This window comes from Momordica charantia (assembly GCF_013281855.1).
Source record: "Momordica charantia cultivar OHB3-1 chromosome 10 unlocalized genomic scaffold, Mcharantia_2.0 BLBB01000010.1, whole genome shotgun sequence".
NCBI lineage: Eukaryota > Viridiplantae > Streptophyta > Magnoliopsida > Cucurbitales > Cucurbitaceae > Momordica > Momordica charantia.
Genome location: NW_028275158.1, coordinates 4,992,970 through 5,011,051, shown reverse-complemented (window position 1 = coordinate 5,011,051; position 18,082 = coordinate 4,992,970). Strand labels below are relative to the sequence as shown.

Sequence of the window (18,082 nt, the reverse complement as noted above, 5' to 3'; positions counted from 1 at the left end):
TGTCATCCAAGCAACCCCTAAGAAGGTAAAAATAATATTGTGTTTTAGGCCATTTGATTACAGCAATAAACTACAATAACTATTCAATAGAATTCTTCATGGTAGACAAGCTCGGAACCATATAGGTTTAAATACTATTTTGAATTCATTTCTATATTTCAAGAAACTTAGTTAGTGAAGTGTCGTAGTTCGAGATTCATGCCATTTCAATTTTTTTAAATAATTATCTTGGATAATATTGACCATCTTTTTTAATTAAATCATGGGCATTTATGCAATCTTGACTCGGATTTATGGAATGTTGGCTTTTATATATATATATATAATTAATTAAATCAATGGCATTTATGCAATCTTGACTCGAATTATGCAAATTCGATTTTCCAATCCTCAAATTAAAAAATTGAGACTTTTCCCCATTCGTAATTGAATCTTCAAATTAAAAAGTTAGATTTTTTTCCTATTAAGTTCGCAATTGATTTTTCAATTAAAAAGTTGAGATTTTTTCATATTATATTCAAATTAGAAAGAGAGGAGGAGGTTTAAAGTGAGAGATTGGTGGGGTGGACCTGGGGAATTTTGCTTTATTGAAAAAACGGACATATCTTACAAATTTCACAAAGATAAAAAGGTGAAAATGGATAAAAGATTAGAATGAAAGCATGTCACAAATAAATAAATTTTTGGAGGGAGAAGTAAAAAATCGGAATGGATCCATTATAAAATGGAGTCAGAAACCTCAATTTTTCGTCAAAAATCCAAATTGAACTCTTTCGGGGTAAAAAATGTCAATCTCGCACCTTAACCTTCGTTGAAGTAAAAAAAAAAAAAAAAAAAGTACCAACTGTTTGAAAACTCATGAATGGTTAATTACTACTAATAATTACTCAATTTAAAAGTTGATCATTAATTACAACTATAATTACTCAAATTAAAAGTTGACCGTTAATGGTTAATTGCAACTTTAATTACTCAACTAAAATTACAATTAAACCTACATATTAGGGCTCTTTTTTTTTTTTTTTTTTTGAGAACATCATATTAGGGCTTTATTCAGAATTTCTTCTCTTCCACATGAATTAAACAAAAAACCAAGATGAAATTCAAGGTAATCAGCCATGGCGGAACAATTTCGCCACTCGATTGAACTCCTCGTACGACGAACCACCCTCCGCCATAGCTTTCTCTGCACTCTGCTTCAGCTCCTTCACCTTCGCCCTTATCGACTTCCCTTCTTCATCTTCCTCCGCCATTATCTTCCTCACCATCGCCGCTATCTCCTCCCTCCCCACCACCTCCTCCGACGGCTGCCCGGCCGGCCGGACCGCCACCCGCAGCTCCTCCACCAGCATCGTTGCGTTCATCCGCTGCTCGGAGTACAGCGGCCACGCGATCATCGGAACTCCGTTCGTGATTGCCTCCAAAGCCGAGTTCCATCCGCCGTGCGTTAAAAACCCTCCGACCGCCGGATGGCTCAGCACCGCCGTCTGCTCCGCCCACATCGGAACCACAACGCCGATCTCGCACGTGCGAGCCAAAAACCCCTCGGGCAAGTACCTCGCTCCTGATTGGTCCTCGGTCCCTTCCCCCGTGGTAAAAAAGGCCGCATCGGACCTTACCGTGGGGGCGCGCACCACCCAAACAAATCTCTGCCCGCTCAGCTCCAATCCAAAAGCCACCTCTGTCATCTGCTCAAACGACAGCGTTCCACCGCTCCCAAACGACACGTAGATCACCGACTCGTCGGGTTGGTTCCTCAGCCAGTCAAACAACTCTGACTCGCAGTTGACTAAACTGGACCGACTAACAACCGGTCCAATTGCGTAAACCGGCGCCTTCAAGACCCGACCCAACTGGCTTCGATCCTTAAAAGCCGCAAGTGTGCGATTCTGCAAATCCTCCCACGTGTTCACCAAAACGCCGTCGCTTAGCGCTATCGTCTCCCCAATCTTTACGTATTCATCGTACTGCTGATCGGCCCGGTCCAGCATTGGGTCCACGACGTCACACGGTCGAACCGGCTCACACCCGGGAATTTCGAGCGGTTCCTTCCGGTCCACGTATTGACCGGAAACTTCCTTATCGAGAAACGGGGTGTAAACCGTCAGAGCCAAGAACCAGGCGTTAGAAGCGACGAAAACATACTTCGCCATGCGAAATTCGTCGGCGACGGTGAAGGCTTCGGTGCCGAAGATGTCGACGATGAGGGTGGTCGGTCGGAATTTCAAGGCGGAGACGGCAGAGCGAATGGCCGGAAGGCTGGATCGCATGGTGACGGCGATGCGGGTGACGACGGCGGTGGTGGAGTCGACGAGGGCGGAGATGTCGACCGGCGGGAGGTGGAGGAGGGTGAAGAACTTTGAGGCTTTAGCGGAGGCGATGATTTTTTCCTCGACGGGCGAGGAGTGGGAGGCGACGAGGAGAATAGTGACGGTAATGTGGTGGCGCGTGCAGAGGCGCGTGGCGAGCTCGAGGCTGGGGAAGAGGTGGCCCATTCCAGGGCTGGAGAGAACAGCGACGTGGGTGTTCAAAGTTTCCATGGAGGAGAAACAAGTTTAGTTCATAAAATCGGAGAAAAATGATTAATTAGGAGTGTAGAAAACTACCTTACAAAGTATGAAGGTTCATGCTTATATATATATATATATATACAGAAATGAGTTTTTTTTTTTTTTTAAGAATATAGGGTCATAAATATTGGGATGATGACATGAAACTTTAATCTTTAGAAAAATATTTGTGGCTATCCTTAGATCATTGAAAAGCATTATTTTCAATATGGCTTTTCCAAAGTATCTCCGTGACGGAATAAATAGATTGCCTAAAAACAAAATATGATTTCATAATCAATTCAGAAGGAGTAATAGAAAAATATTTGTGGCAGTCTTTGGTCATTGAAAAGTATTCTTTTTTAATATGATTTTTTCAAGTCAATTAGCCATCTCGATGACTTACCTAGAAACAAAATGTGATTTCAAAATCAGAGGTGTGAAATAACATCTTTTTTAATGCGAAGAATCTAGATTAAATTATTGTGTAATTATTCATGAGTTTGACATAAATAGAATAAACAAGTTTTGAGTGGACTTGATAACACAAAATAATTAATTAGCTTCTCTAATATTTATTGAATACCATGAAAAATAAATATATTCCTCTGAAAAAAATGAAAAATAAATATATATTTTTTCAATACGGAGAAAATATAATTCAAAGTCCTTGATCAAAACTAAAATTAAACAATGTTATTTTATGGGTGAATTAATAAATCGTATAAAATTCAACTATAAGGACATAAAGAATCAAGTCATGGAAATAGACAAGCTTGACTACGGAAATACTCAAACCTAAATATAAAATTAAGCAGGTAAAAAGGTATTCAAATCCAACAAAACATGATAATAAAAATAAAAATAAAAATAAAAACATTTTTTAAGCCCGACAAATGTGAGGAGGTAGAGATTTGAACATTTGATTTTATGTGAATATCATCATATAACTCGTTCTTTTAAGATTATAGGTTCAAATCTCTATATCTCATATTTATTATACTAAAAAAATCAATATTTAATTATAATTTTGAATAATTAATTCTTTTTAAAACTCTGGTTTAGAATTCTTAATTTTTTTTTTTGAGTTCAACAGTTGCGAGGTAGGAAATGAACTGTCGACGTTTAAAATGGTAATAAGGTTTTATCTATCTAACTCTATGTTCCGATTAACATTAAAAAGTCTACGTTATACAATAAGTAACAACTTTAACTTCTTTTGGGGTCAACACCAATATGAGGACAATTATTCATCGAGATGACAACAATTATTTACTCCTAGTAAGTGAAAATAATGTAGAAATGTTAATTCCTTCTCATGAGACTCATCTTTTTTTTTTAATTACAATATGCATAGGTATAGCAAAAATACGGTTGAGAGCCCTAACTAATTTCTATAATTTGATACGTAAAAGTGACGGGAAGGCTACCATTTTCCCACACTGTTTATTAATATACATCCATAGAAAAAAGTTTGGTTACGAAATTTAAGTTGGAGAGAAATAATTGTGCGCCTCATTTATGAACAAGATCCCCTCGGATATCAAATTTATATAGTTAATGCAAACTAGAGTTACGTCAACTAAACAACTTTCCATTAACTAACTCACCTTCCTTCTAAATAAGAGTACTCTAACATAGATCAAATTTGAATCGTGTTCAGCTCTCTCGATCGTATGGTAAAGAATAAGTAAATGCTCATTTGATAATGTTATAATTTTTTTGTTTTGTTTCTTGTTTATAATTTTTGAAAAATATAAGTGTTTGGTAATTAAAAAATTAATATTTAGTTAGAAAACAATTTTTCATATAAAAAATGTACTTCTACTAATTTTTAGAAATATTAGAGAATAAAAAATAATAAATGGTTACCAAAAAATATTTATTTTTTTCAATTAAAAAATTAGAAATAATAAAAATTACCAAGTACAATTTTGTTTATATTTATTAAAAAATAAAAATTAGAAATTAGAAAAAAAAAGGGTATGTTTGGTAACGTTCGATTTTTTGCTTTAATTTTATCATGAAATTTACGCATTTGATAACAATTTGCGTTTATCATCTCCAATTTTATCAAGAGATTTAAGTATTTGACAATTATTTATGTTTGTTGTTTCTCATTTCTTATAAACATTCTCAAAATTGTATAGAGTTTTTAGAAACAACCAAAATAAATTTATTGTTTATTGTTATCATTTCCAATTTGCTCTAATATAAATAAAAATATGATTTTATCATTGTTGAATCTATGAGTGTTTGGCGTCACATCATTCTATTTTTCTTTATAATAAGGAGTAAACAAAAACAAGAAACGATAACAGGTCTCAATTTTTTCCCCATTTCTAATTTGTTTCAACATATGTAAAGATCTCGTTTAACCATACAATTAATTTTTTTAATTAAAAAAGAAGAAATACAAATGTTATTAAAGAGGTCATAGATTACTTATTAAAGCACTTAATTTCTGATTCTGAACCTTTTTAGTTATAGGAGATTTCTACAATTTCAGGAAGTATGTCTTTCCGTATTATTCCATGCATTTTCCGTAAATGTTTTGAAATTTTAATTTCAAAAAATAACTCAGTTTTTGTAATTAATTATTTTATAACTTTTTATCATTTCTTTTTTTATTTATACTATTAATAATAATTTGTTCTTCTAATAAAAGTTTATATAGTTTTTATTAGTTTATGTAATTTTATTATAAAATATTACAAATTTATATTTAATTTTTAAATTTAATAATTTTACTTTTGTTATTATTAATTAATAGCAATAGAATTTTGAAAATTAGTATTAAATATTAAAATAATAAAGTTCAATAATATTTTATATTAAATAGTGGGTGTGGTAATAAAAGTACTACATTAATGTCATTTTATTTTAATTATTCATATTAAATAAACTGTTATAATAAAAAATATATACTTACTATTACTAATAGAGTAATAAAATAAATTAAAATTTATTATTATTGTAATTAAAAAATTAGTACAATAATAAATTTGTAATTAATTAAAAATAAGAAATATGTATAGGACCCACTCTCCTATTAAATCTTGGTTAAAATATACACTTAGTCCATGAACTTTCATAAAGTAACGATTTAACCATGAACTTTAAAAAATTACAATTTAATTCATGAACTTTCAAATTGGTAATAATTTGTTCCATACCGTTAAATTTCTGTTGGGAATTTACCAGAAAACGTGATGTGGAATGCCAACAAGCATTTATTTCTACACATTGAAATGAAGAGAAACAGTCGTCGCCCACACGACTCTCCCCACCCTTCCGATGTGAGTTTCGGCTGAACCAGTTGGCCGGATTTTGGTGCTCAACACCAAAATCCCACAAAATTTTCTTCGCTTCACCCCACAGTTTTCTTCCGAAACTTGTGGGTTAGGTTCATTTTCAAGTTTCCCTTTATTCTTTCGCTGCCCCAGGCCAAAACCATGGGTGGTTTTCTGTCAGCCCAATACCACAATCTGTCCTCCAAACGAAAAACCGGCTGTCCACCCTTCATCTACATACTCTCTCAACTCCATTCTATTATCCCCTCTTCAAAATTATAACATTCTTCTGAGTTTAAACGACTTTTTAAGGATTAATTAGTTTCTTTTTCTGGGTTTGAATCAATTTCTGGAATTTGTAAAAAAATTGAGGGAGGTTCGAGTAAAAAATTTAAGGGAACTTAGTAGTTCAGGCGGCGGCGGTGGTAGTGCAGGGTTGGTTTTCGGAATGAATTCTGAAATATTGGGATTGAAATTACCTCTTCATTAAGAACATATTGCTATTTCGTACCAATCCACCTTATCTGGCTCTATTACACACTTGAGTAAGATTAAACAAGCTTTCTCTTTGTCTTCACTCTGCGGCAAATCATGGCAAAATTTCTCTTCCTCCTCTCCCCTTCAGAATTCTCTCATAATTTTCATCCTCGCCGTCGTCGGTAGGGTGGGGGACGGGGCACCTTCTTTCCTTTCTTTCTTGCTTTTCTTTTTCTTTTTTTTTTTTTGAAAAAGACTTAGGTGGCCTTAGTTGTTTGCGGTGTCCACATCAGATTTTTCTGTTAAATTATAATGAAATTTTAAAGATGGGGACCAAATTATCCCCGATTCGAAAATTCAAGATTAAATTGTTACTTTTGAAAATTCAGGGATTAAATCGTTACTTTAATGAAAGTTCAGGGATCAAATGTATATTTTAATCTTAAATCTTCTCCCAGCGCCCTCTTTACTAACCCACGCGTTACACTGTTTGCCTCATTCCTGATGTGATCCATCGAGATTACTCTATTGTCCCCTCCGATTTTTCGAGCTTCTTCCACAATTCATGTGATTTCACTAATGCTCCGTTTGGTACCTCAGATTTGGAAGGAATTCAAAACCATGACGGATTTCAAATGAATTCCACTCTTTGGTACCACATGATTTTGAATTCGATTTCAAATCCTATTTTTACTTAAAAAATTTTCCACATCAAAATAGTCGGATTTTGCAAGATTGGATAGACTTTCAGAGTAGATTACCTATTTAACCTCGTCGTATTTTAATTTCTAATTAATAAATTTAGAATAAAAGCCTAAATCAGTAAAATTTATATATTTTTTTCATTTTCGGTGAACGTCCAAATAAATAAATCAAATTTAATTCATTTTTACAAACAAAATAAAGAATTTCAAATCATTTCTTGGATTTCAAATCACGAATTTAAAATAATTTCATCAACTTTCTTGAGGCAAAGTCGACCGTAAACATCGTGCCTCCCCAAATTTAACAAATACTTCGGTCAGAAATAGATGTCATAACCATTTAAGCTATGCTCAGTAACAAACACACCATTATTCCATGCAAAGTGAAAAATATTATAGCCCATTGGGCCGCCTGCCAAACCTTTCTTTTCTTCCGCGCGTAAATTTAACGCATTACATGTATGAAACCTGAAATTATTGGACAACGAAATAAAAAATCTGTACTTTTGAATACTACTTAATACGAGTCTAAAAACAGTATATTCGTACTAATATAATATATATATAACCTTTTTTTTTTCTTTTCCCCTTACTATTGTGATATGAATTTAAAAAGAGGCCCATTTATGTTCTTATCCCAAAAATGGATCCTAACATAGTTTTTTTTAACCTATCCAAAATCTTTTAATTGTTATGTCACGCTGCATTAATCTCTAATTAATATACTAATCACGTCTAACAAACCTCAAGTTGCTAAATTTTTAAAGTTGAAATACTAAATAACCTCCCAATAATATGATTCAGTAACAAATTGCTACTTCCAAAGCACCCATTCCTTCCGCTCAAACAAAACAAAATATATTACTGATAATTAAAAAAAAACTAAAAGTCAAACAATAATTAAGTCCTTAAATTTTTAAATTATTGTTTAATAGATCTCTAAACTTTCAATTTCGTGTCTAATAGATTTCTCAAGTTAAAAAAATATTTAACAGGTACTTCTAATATGTTTTGAACTTTAATATTGTGTTTAACACGTATCGGAACTTTCAATTTTGTATCTAATAACTCATTGACCTATTTAACAATTTTTGAAAAAAGCTTCGTCGTAAAATTGAAAGTTTAGGTTCTTACACACCAACTTCAATTTTATATCTAATAGATTCCTTCAATTAATCTATTAAACACAAAATTAAAAATCAACAATTTATTAGATACTTTTAAAATTAAGGAATTTTATTAGACACGCTATTAAGTTATTAAATACTTTTTCTACTTAAAAAAAATTATTATTCTTAAACATCTAGACTAAAATACGTAATTAAAAAAAGACTTTTCGAAATGTAAAGGGAAAATAGAAAATTAGTAATAACTGAAGAAAATAACCAAAAAAAAAAAAAAATCGCCTCCTCTTCTGGGAGAAAGAAGACATGCGTGTGACTCTGTCGGGCTGTGTGTGAAAAAATTGAAAATTTCAACAAATTTTGAAATAATTTCGATTTCAACATTTTTAGACGTCCCGCCTCCGTGAAGCTGAGGAAAAGGAGCAGCCGCGTTGATCTTACGCTCGATAATCCCCAACCCCAAAACCCTATTTCTCTCTCTCTTATCCTCTCGATCTTTCTACCTCTACATTTGCAATTTATTCGAATCCGGATCCTTCGGTTTCCATCGCAGCAGCCGATTTCTCCTTCTTCTTCGCGCTCTATTCCCCGTTTTCCAGCTGAGCTGCGGCCACAATGAGGAAAGGTACTAAGAGGAAGACAGCTCGAAAAGAAGAAGATAAACCTGTAGAACCTAAGCGCAAAGAAGCTCCGTCTCGAGCCAAGCGGGCCAAGCTCCCCAAACCCGAATCCGAACCCGAGTACTTTGAGGACAAGCGTAACTTGGTATTGTATTTTGTGCCACACCCCTTTTTGTTGCTGTTTTAAACTTTGATTGTCGTGCGCTACTATGGGATTTCTTGCGTCACTTTGCTGGGTCTTGAATTTCCACTGTCGTGAAGTATTCTGAAAAATTGACGTTGGTAATTGATCCTTTTCGGTGCCGAATTTTGTGGATGGTTTCATTTGCTCTTGTGGGTTTCTTGAATAATTAACTTGCGCTTGTAAATTAAGCTCGGTTTTACTTTTGGCAAGCTGTTGGGCTGGAATCAGATGCTTGTTTTTGGTAATTTGATGTTACCTGCAATGGGGTTCTTTTTAGAAATTCTAAGAGTGTATGTAGATTGCGAATTTGTGTTTTCTTGTTTCTTTTCATTTGCGAATGACATCGTAAAATGCAGGAAGATCTGTGGAAAGCAGCATTTCCTGTTGGGACAGAGGTTTGGCATAAACTATGGTACTTGTTTCTTTTTTAACAGAAGTCTTATTGTTGTGTTGCTTATGCATTCACATGTTTTTCTATGTCAGTGGGATCAATTGGACACGGTTTATCAATTCAACTGGAATTTCTCAAATCTAGAAGTGAGTTCAAATAATATAATCTGTCAAAGTCTAATATCAGTTGGTTTTTCGACTTATATTGGATGCATTAGAGTTAAATTTACTGGGGATATAACATTTGTCATTATTGTCAGGATGCATTTGAAGAGGGGGGAAAGTTGTATGGTGAGAAGGTTTATCTATTTGGTTGTACAGAGCGTAAGTAGCTAACTAAGAATCTTGTTTTACATTTTCAAACTTATACAAGACAAATTTATTGAGGTCCAGTATATTGTTTCAACCTCCGTCAAAAGGAAGGCAAGCCTGAAAGAACTTTTCTTTCACCTTACCTTATTTTTTTAGTCTATTTATGTTAATTCATGTTTGTGCAGCTCAATTGGTTCCTTTCAAGGGTGAAAATAAAGTTATATGCATACCTGCTGTGGTGGCTGTAAGTTACATTTCTTTTAGTTTTCGTATATCGTGTTGATTGTTTTTGTTCTATACAAATACAAAGGCTTCTTTATATAACCAATTAGTGGGTTCTTATCCAGATGCTAAGACAACCTTAAAACTTTTTGCTTTTAAAATTTTATTTTTCATTGCTCATGGTGTTTATGTTATGATTTTTTTCTTTTTCTTTATGTAATACCACTGGCCTTTTGGATTCTCTCGTGTCAATCTGCGGCTATTTTTAGCCTTGTGAATTGACTGACTGCCATATAACAAATTTCAAATTGAAAGAAGTTATCGGCTAATTATTACTTTTCTCATTTGTTGACAAGAACATGTGGAGTATACACTTTAAGTTTTAACATATTGCTTCCGAATCTTTCTGCCTCTTCAAACTTCAAAGTGGATATTTCCTTTGAGTATATACTTTCTAAAAGTCTGGATGTTTAACTTAATTTTCTAAAATAATATTTTACCCAATTCACGGGATTTAATTCCTATGACTATTGGTTTTTGCGGCTCTATAGGTTGTATCTCCTTTCCCACCTTCTGATAAAATTGGAATAAACTCTGTTCAAAGGGAGGCTGAAGAGATAGTTCCCATGAAACAGATGAAGATGGACTGGGTTCCTTATATTCCTTTGGAGAAAAGGTCTTAATTTGTGAATTTTTCTTAGCCTCTTTTATATTCTAACTCTAGTTTTTTAATTGACTATGCAATCTAATTCTTCTTCAGAGAGAGCCGAGTTGATAAGTTGAAATCTCAAATATTCATTCTCAGTTGCACTCAGAGAAGGTACAAATATGAGTTGCCTTTCGCTGTTGTGTCGCAGCAGTTAATTTCACATTTAATCTATTCATTTTTAAAATGCCAGTCTTCAACAAAAGTGTGTTTATTGCTAACTTAAAATTTTTTAATTTAATGACACGTCATGCGTGATGCTCATTCAAATTGTTTCTGTAGAGCTGCTTTGAAGCATTTGAAAATAGATCGTGTCAAGAAATATGAGTATTGCTTGCCCTGTAAGTTCTTCTATCTATTTGGTTGTTCTTAAAAATTTTATGATTGAATTTATTATATGAGAAGAGGAGCTGTGAGTTCTTGGGAGGAGCAAGTGAAATATCTTGAGAGTGAAACTGATCTCTAGTTGTAGTTTTATACCCATGACACGTTCAATTCTACTTAGTTATAATTTCTTGATTTTTAACGCCATCTAGAAATCCAGTTAATGATTATCGATTTATTTTATACCAGTCTGTCTTATCTTATATGTTGTTATTTTTCTGATAGATTTAAGGAAGATGAATTTAAACAAAACTAAAGTAATTTCTAGTTGTGGTTTTCTGCCTATGACACTTTCAATTTTACTTTATATAATTTCTTCATTTTAATGTCATCTAGAAACCCAGCTCATGGTTATCATTAAATATTATGCACGTAGTTTCCCGCCCTTGCAGTTCCAATTATACTTAATGTGATTTCTTGAATTGTTAATGTCAACTAGATGATCCAGTTAATGATTATTGTTCAATTTTATACAAGTCTGTCTTATCTTATATGCTGTTATTTTTCTGATAGATTTCTACCAGCCTTTTAAGGAAGATGAATTTGAACAAAGCACTGAGGTTCCAATTATTTTTCCGATTGACCCAAAGCCAGTAAGGTTTTAATCCATGCTATTTAAAAATGCTCCTAAATGCATAGTGTGTAGGGAAGAGATTAGTTGAGCATTGTTATTCACAATCTGAAATTTATATGCTTATATTTTCAGATTTTGATGCCCATTTGGATTAGGATGATCATGCAGGGGAACTGCAAATCTATATGTAAGTTTAACTTTTTTGTTATCTGCAGGTTTTCTGTGAGTTTGATTGGGAATTAGATGAACTCGAGGTACAAGATGTTAATTCAAATGGCTGTCTTGATTATTATCTTTGAATAATTTAGGCTGCTGGTCGTTTATGAAATTTTTCTTTAAAGGGAGATTTCCCTAGAGTCTTATACGCTGTTTTCAAATTTCCTCAGGAGTTCACAGATAAGTTGATCGAGGAGGAAGAATTATCTGAAAGTCAAAAGGACGCCTTCAAGGTAGTTCATCTAGTATTGCAGCCAAGTTTCAGCTATTTATCTTTATACAATCTTACCTGATGATGGTTCTCGACTTTTTAGGATTTTGTAAAGGAGAAAGTTAGAGAGGCCAAAAAAGCCAATAGAGAGGTAAATGTTGTTAGTCATTTTGATTTGTTATGAGCAAGTTTAGCGAGTAACAATTACATGCGGATCTTATTCAATTTTCTTTTTCAGGCTAGGGAAGCACGGAAAAAGGCCATTGAGGAAATGAGCAAAGAAACTAAAGAAGCGTTTGAGAAGATGAAATTTTACAAGTTTTACCCTGTACAAACGCCTGATACACCCGATATATCTAATGTTAAGGTAAGATTGAACCTGCTTTCATTCTCTTGGCCAATGATGAGTGGAACATGTTGAACTTGAACTGCATCTTTGATAAATCTCATTCTTATTCATCAACAATGGGTAGAAGCTATAGGAAGACTTTAGAGAGCTTCCACCTCTCTCCAGCCAAACTAATAGTAGACGACCAAAATCCTATGCCCCCATCAGCTAACATTCTATAAATACTCCCCATAGTTCACTCATCAGTTACATCATAAGCGTATTGTTATAAAGTTGGTACCTTTTAACCAACTCGTAATCTAAGTGCTGCCCCCTCCTCTTGGCTCATTTACTCGTACACATTTACAATTGGAGTCTTATCAATCTTAAAATTATTTTCTCTCACATTATTTTTGCCTGCATTTCTGTAGTGTCTAATAATTTTGGCCTTCCAGGCACCATTTATAAATAGGTACTACGGAAAGGCTCATGAAGTTCTGTGATCTTATACCATGGCTGGCACAAGATAGAAATTGATATAAAGCTCCTTCAGGTTCAGATTTTGTTCAACGTTTAAAGGTACTGTTCCCATTATGCTGAAATTTGTGATGCCAATGCCTTCCAACTTATTACATCAATCTAGCGATGACGGGATCTTGAACAGTAGCCCTCCGAAATCCTTAGATAGACTGCTGTAATATTTAGGATCATGCTTTCTTTCTTTGATCGTTCTTTCTTTTTTGAGATTTCTTCTTTCCGTCAGTAAAAAAGGACTTTAGAACCTCACTGACCTCTAGTTGGAGTATATTGGTGTAATTCTGTTCATTATTCCATCCATCACTTCAGTTTTGTATAACCATAGTTTCAGTTCTACATCCTCGAGAACAAATTATGTTACCTGCTTACTGCACTTGAAATGCCATTACACATTTTTACAGTATTTGAAGGATATTTGTTTTATTCCATTTGTCAAATAATTTGTTCAGTTGATCTATTGAATTTCTGAACTGGGCTAGATTTCAGATTTCAGCAATTGGAACTGGGTTAAATATTGACATGCTATTCTAGCTCATGTTTTTTTTTGTGCGGTGTGATTTTTTGTTTTCTGAGTACAATAATTTGGGATATAGAGGATCGAACTTCCGACTTCGAGAGAAGGAATACATAAGTCAGAAGGAATACATGTCAATTACTGTAGAGTTGGTAATTTATGTTTTTGTGTTGTTCAAACTAGTACTTGTATTTGATTATATTTTTATTTAGTTTATTAGACTGTTGATGTGATATACTTATTGGTTCATTGAGTTACCTGTATGATTTTAATTCAACTTTAATATATATATTTTTTTTGAGAAAAACTTTAATATATTTAATAGGCGTATTATGTTGGAAATTTATTAATGATATGAATTAGATAGAAGTATAATTTGAAATTTTATAGAAGTTAATAGATCAAAATAAACACAATATTTAATGTTAAGTGATTTTACTTTTAACCATGGTTCTTAATATCTGCTGATATTTCCATCGATGTATCCATGTTTTCATAGGTTTGATATCGATATGAGGAGTAAATTGACGTTTCCATCATAGTACAAGAAAATGGACAAAATATGAAAAATATCAATAAAATATCTAATATATACACAATGGTAACATTAATTATTTTTAACTAATTTAGAAATAGAAAAATATGTATTTGTTAATTTAAATAATTTTTTATGAGTTTTTAAATTTCTAACTTTTATTGAAATATCATTGATATTTTCATGAAATTGAGATCTCGATATTTAAAATCTTGCCTTTTAACTGCTTTTCTTCCATATTAGAGTTTTTTAAATTTGAGTTGGTAGGTACAAATTATCGCTCATAATTTTCTTAAAAAAGTCCTTACAAAAAGGGCTACATAAATTTGAAAAGTTCAGTACAAAACGCTTGAAGAAATTGAGATTCCAAACCTCTAATCTATCTCTTTTTTGGCCTAACTATACAAAATAAAAAAAAAAAGAGTCAGTTGTAAATATGCCAAAAATATTTAGTAAAATTAATAAAATAGTAAGAACATTTAGTTTTTTTAAATATAACACTTTTTAAAAAAATAGGTGTCTAATTTTAAAAAGAAAATTTTACTCAAATGATATACCTTTTATAATATATTTGATTATTGATATACATGTAAAAATTTTTGCTATATTTAAAAATTAAAAAAACTTGTGACATATTTAAAAGATTTTTTTGATACCCAACACTGATTTTCCATCATTGGAGCAAAAATCTAAGATTTCAATTATAATATTGAAAGAGGCCGAAAGAAACTCGCGCGAATCGGTAGTATCCAAATTGGTAGCAACTCGCGTTGAGGACCGTCGGATCGTGTGAAGAACGAATCAGACAATGAGAATCAAACTTGGCATTAATATTCCAACTCAGTTAAGCTTTTGACTGATGGAAGGAAGACCTTTTTTTTTATTCTCTTTTTCAAATTAAAATTAAATTTATTTCTTATCATGCCAAGTGTCGCAATGTCAAGACCATTTGCCAGATATTTCATGATTAATGTTGCATTTTAATATTTATTATTTTAGGAGTTTTATCTTTTACCCGAGAAAGTAAACATGAGGGAAAAAAAAAAGAAACTCTCATGAATTCTTTTATCTAAAGAAAACAAAAAGGTAATTGAAAGAGAAGTTAGATTATAATTACTTATTTTTTATAACCATACAATTTTATTAATTCAAATCCTCAAATTGATATACAACCCTACTCACGTATTTATAATAGGATAAGACAACTACAACAAGTAATAAATTTAGATACCTAAATCAAGGAATTGAAAACCTAAATCATATCCTAAATTATATACTAGTCGTAATTGGGATATAATTCAAATCATATCAATATTCAATTATGCAAAAAAGAAAAAAAAAACAATTTGGATAACATTCAACATCTAATTAAAAAATAGAGCCTTAATTAACCTAGAATAATTATCCTAAGATATGTATCACCAAATGAAAAAGTTTTTAGATATTCTATCAAAATAAAAACAATGTACAATCGAGTGATCTCAAAAATATACCAGCAACTTGCAAAGATGCTTCAACTTCAAAAGTATTGCAAGAAGTGATGGATGTTGATTAGAAATTGGACATGGATATTAGTTCCATTATCAATACATTACAATCTAATAGAATTCAAATTAATTAGTTCAATTATTCAATGTCATAAAGTCAGAGTAGCAGTAAAACGATTCCATAAATAGATTCGAGATTGATTACAAAGAAATATCCAGAGATTGTTTGTTAATAACTCAACTATTGTGGTTGTATATACTATAGTTATTACGATAATTTTAAACATAATCCAACTGGTTAAGACATATATCAAAATAAAAAACTATAACGGTTACTTTCAATTGAAGAATTAAGTAGCTAGATAAAAGGAACACATTTCTATTTTACATTTACATGAAAGTGTTTATACATGAAACAACCAAATTAAGGCATGTTGAGTGTACAAATTTTCTAGATATGTTTGTTAGTAGCATACAAAAGTTCAAAAACTTTGGTCCATATCGGACTTACATATCATAAGTTAATCTATGTGTTTTATCTTTTTATTTACCAGCTGCATGATATGATTCCAATTGAAAATGACTAAAGATGATGCCAAACTAGATTTAGTGTTCAATCATAAAGATTTAGGTCATTGTATTAGTTCTTTGATTAGGATATTGATATGATATTCTATTGAAACTCAACTCCACTTTTTGAGACTTGCAATTTATTTGTAAGTACAAAAATATGATTGGAAAACTCTATTTGAAGAGATCGCGACATGATGAAACATATTGTTTATTTTTAACAAGTCCAACTACAACTAGAAAGCATTAAAAGGAATTATATGAGATATCTCAAAGGTATACACGACACTTCTTTCTTCAATCTTCATAATCTAACCAATTGAAAACTTCAATTAGAAAGGGGAAGATCTACGGTAAACAAGTGAAAGACAAATATTCATTGATATAAGACTTTTTAGATAACTTTGTAACTTTTACCCATCAACTCAAGAAGTCATAACCCCTATACTTTTTCTTCTTAGAATATTGCAAGTCAAATTGGGAACAAGAATTTGAACCTATGACGTTAAAGAAGGCCTGATTAAATAATACTTATTTAGTTCGGCAAACAATTATAATATATGATATTAGATATGAAAGAATATTTTCAAGGGGTCAAACTACTATATTCCGGAAAAAAAAAAGAAGAAAAATACACAAACCAAACTTAGTACCTCGAGACCAAGAAATTGTATGTGATTAGAATGAAGCTCATAGTGCATAATATATTTATGACAAATACTAATCTTAGTTCATAAAGTATTCATTCTAGATTCAAATCCCCCACCCAATTATGTAAAAAAAAGAAGGAAAAAAAAACGATTAAAAATATATTTCTCTCTCTAACCCTCTTTTATCTCTCTAATACCATACACTAACTAGTAAAATACTACCATAAACCCTAGTCCTTAATTAATATAATTGAAGAAAATTCAACCAAAAAACCCTTGAAATTGACAGTCAGAATATCTTTGATTAATTTTCCCCTACATATATATATATATATATATATATATTTTTTTTACTTTATGAAATCACCAACCGGAGCTCTGTTGAAGATGAGCCGCCATGGCTCGACCTCGATTTCCTTCTCCATTTTCATGGACGCCACTCACATTGAAACCTCTAAAATTTTCCCCAAATCCCACGCCGTCGATTATGTTGAAGCTCTTCTGAGCCGTCTGATTTTGGTTCCCCAGCGAATAAAACCCGGAATTGAAATTCTGAAAATCCATCACCGAACTGGCGGATTTTCCCCCGATGATTTGTTCGGCGGAACCAGGCGGCGGCGCCTGATCGTCCTGTCTGGCGAAGGAATGTTTCTCCTCCTCTGTTTCTCTGTATTTATTGAGATAAATCTTCAAAGGCGCGACGTAATTTTCAAACCCTAGAGTGGTCATGGCCCAGAGCAAATCGTCGCCGTTGATCGTCTTCCGCTTCTCCCTCTGGCACTTGTCGGAGGCCTCGCCGGTGATGAAGCTGATGAACTCCGACACGCATTCCTGGACGGTCTCTTTGGCCTCTTTCGAGATCTTGGCGTTCGCCGGAAGGGATTTTTTCATGATCCGGCTCACGTTGGCGATCGGCAGGAACCGGTCCTGCTCCTTCGTGGAGCTGTCGGAGATGTCGCCGGAGGTCGGGCTGCCAACGGGACTGACGGCGGCGGCGGTGGAGTTTCGCTTGTGGCCGCTCATGGCGGAAGAGATTGGCTGGAGTTGGAGGAGGAGGAGGAGGAGGAGGAATTCCGGTGGGTAGTGGTGGTGGAAGGTGGGACTGCGGTGGGGGGTTTTAAAGGTGGGACGGAGGAAGGGAAGAGGCGGAAATTAAATAAATTAAATTAAATCAAGAGGAAAGGCGGTTTGATTTTGACACAAAAAAAAAAGAAGAAATAAAATAAAATATTGGTTATTAGAATAATAGCAAAGAATGGTCTTCCCAGAGGTGGAATCTTGGTAATAAGGAACAATATTTTTTTCTTCCCTAAATTCTTCTCTCTATTGTTCTTAAAAAGTACTTGTTATATGTATTTTTTCCTAAGTCCCATTTTTCATATATATAATAATTGGATGAATTTTATAGATTTTGAGTTCAACGAGACTGAGATCGAAATTTCCGACTTTTGATCTTGAAGAAAAAAAAAAGTTAAATGTACGAGGAACTTCTATA

The 18,082-nt window shown here is 33.0% G+C and overlaps 3 protein-coding genes across 3 annotated transcripts; 1 reads left to right on the top strand and 2 right to left on the bottom strand.

Moving 5' to 3' along the window:
- Positions 1-870: 870 nt before the first annotated feature.
- LOC148208427 (anthocyanidin 3-O-glucosyltransferase 5-like) lies at positions 871-2,644 on the bottom strand. Its single transcript, XM_088117365.1, has one exon. The coding sequence runs from the start codon at positions 2,538-2,540 to the stop codon at positions 1,113-1,115; it is 1,428 nt and encodes a 475-aa protein (XP_087973491.1). The 5' UTR covers positions 2,541-2,644; the 3' UTR covers positions 871-1,112.
- A 5,813-nt stretch (positions 2,645-8,457) lies between these two features.
- On the top strand, positions 8,458-13,234 carry LOC111008415 (protein HEAT INTOLERANT 4). Its single transcript, XM_022281118.2, has 14 exons — positions 8,458-8,912; positions 9,308-9,346; positions 9,435-9,488; positions 9,602-9,665; positions 9,839-9,897; positions 10,427-10,551; positions 10,636-10,695; positions 10,864-10,922; positions 11,479-11,558; positions 11,755-11,793; positions 11,926-11,988; positions 12,070-12,117; positions 12,205-12,333; positions 12,750-13,234. Exons 1-14 carry the CDS (start codon positions 8,763-8,765, stop codon positions 12,795-12,797), a joined length of 1,017 nt encoding a protein of 338 aa, XP_022136810.1. The 5' UTR covers positions 8,458-8,762; the 3' UTR covers positions 12,798-13,234.
- Positions 13,235-16,594: 3,360 nt separating this feature from the next.
- LOC111008372 (nuclear transcription factor Y subunit B-9) lies at positions 16,595-17,873 on the bottom strand. The gene has a single exon (XM_022281050.2). The coding sequence runs from the start codon at positions 17,608-17,610 to the stop codon at positions 16,951-16,953; it is 660 nt and encodes a 219-aa protein (XP_022136742.1). The 5' UTR covers positions 17,611-17,873; the 3' UTR covers positions 16,595-16,950.
- Positions 17,874-18,082: the final 209 nt, after the last annotated feature.

Coding starts and splice junctions, on each gene's coding strand:
- LOC148208427 (XM_088117365.1), bottom strand. CDS start 2,540: ATGGAAACTTTGAACACCCACGTCGCTGTTCTCTCCAGCCCTGGAATG.
- LOC111008415 (XM_022281118.2), top strand. CDS start 8,763: ATGAGGAAAGGTACTAAGAGGAAGACAGCTCGAAAAGAAGAAGATAAA. Junction 9,489..9,601: donor GGAATTTCTCAAATCTAGAA/GTGAGTTCAAAT, acceptor CATTATTGTCAG/GATGCATTTGAAGAGGGGGG. Junction 10,552..10,635: donor TATATTCCTTTGGAGAAAAG/GTCTTAATTTGT, acceptor ATTCTTCTTCAG/AGAGAGCCGAGTTGATAAGT.
- LOC111008372 (XM_022281050.2), bottom strand. CDS start 17,610: ATGAGCGGCCACAAGCGAAACTCCACCGCCGCCGCCGTCAGTCCCGTT.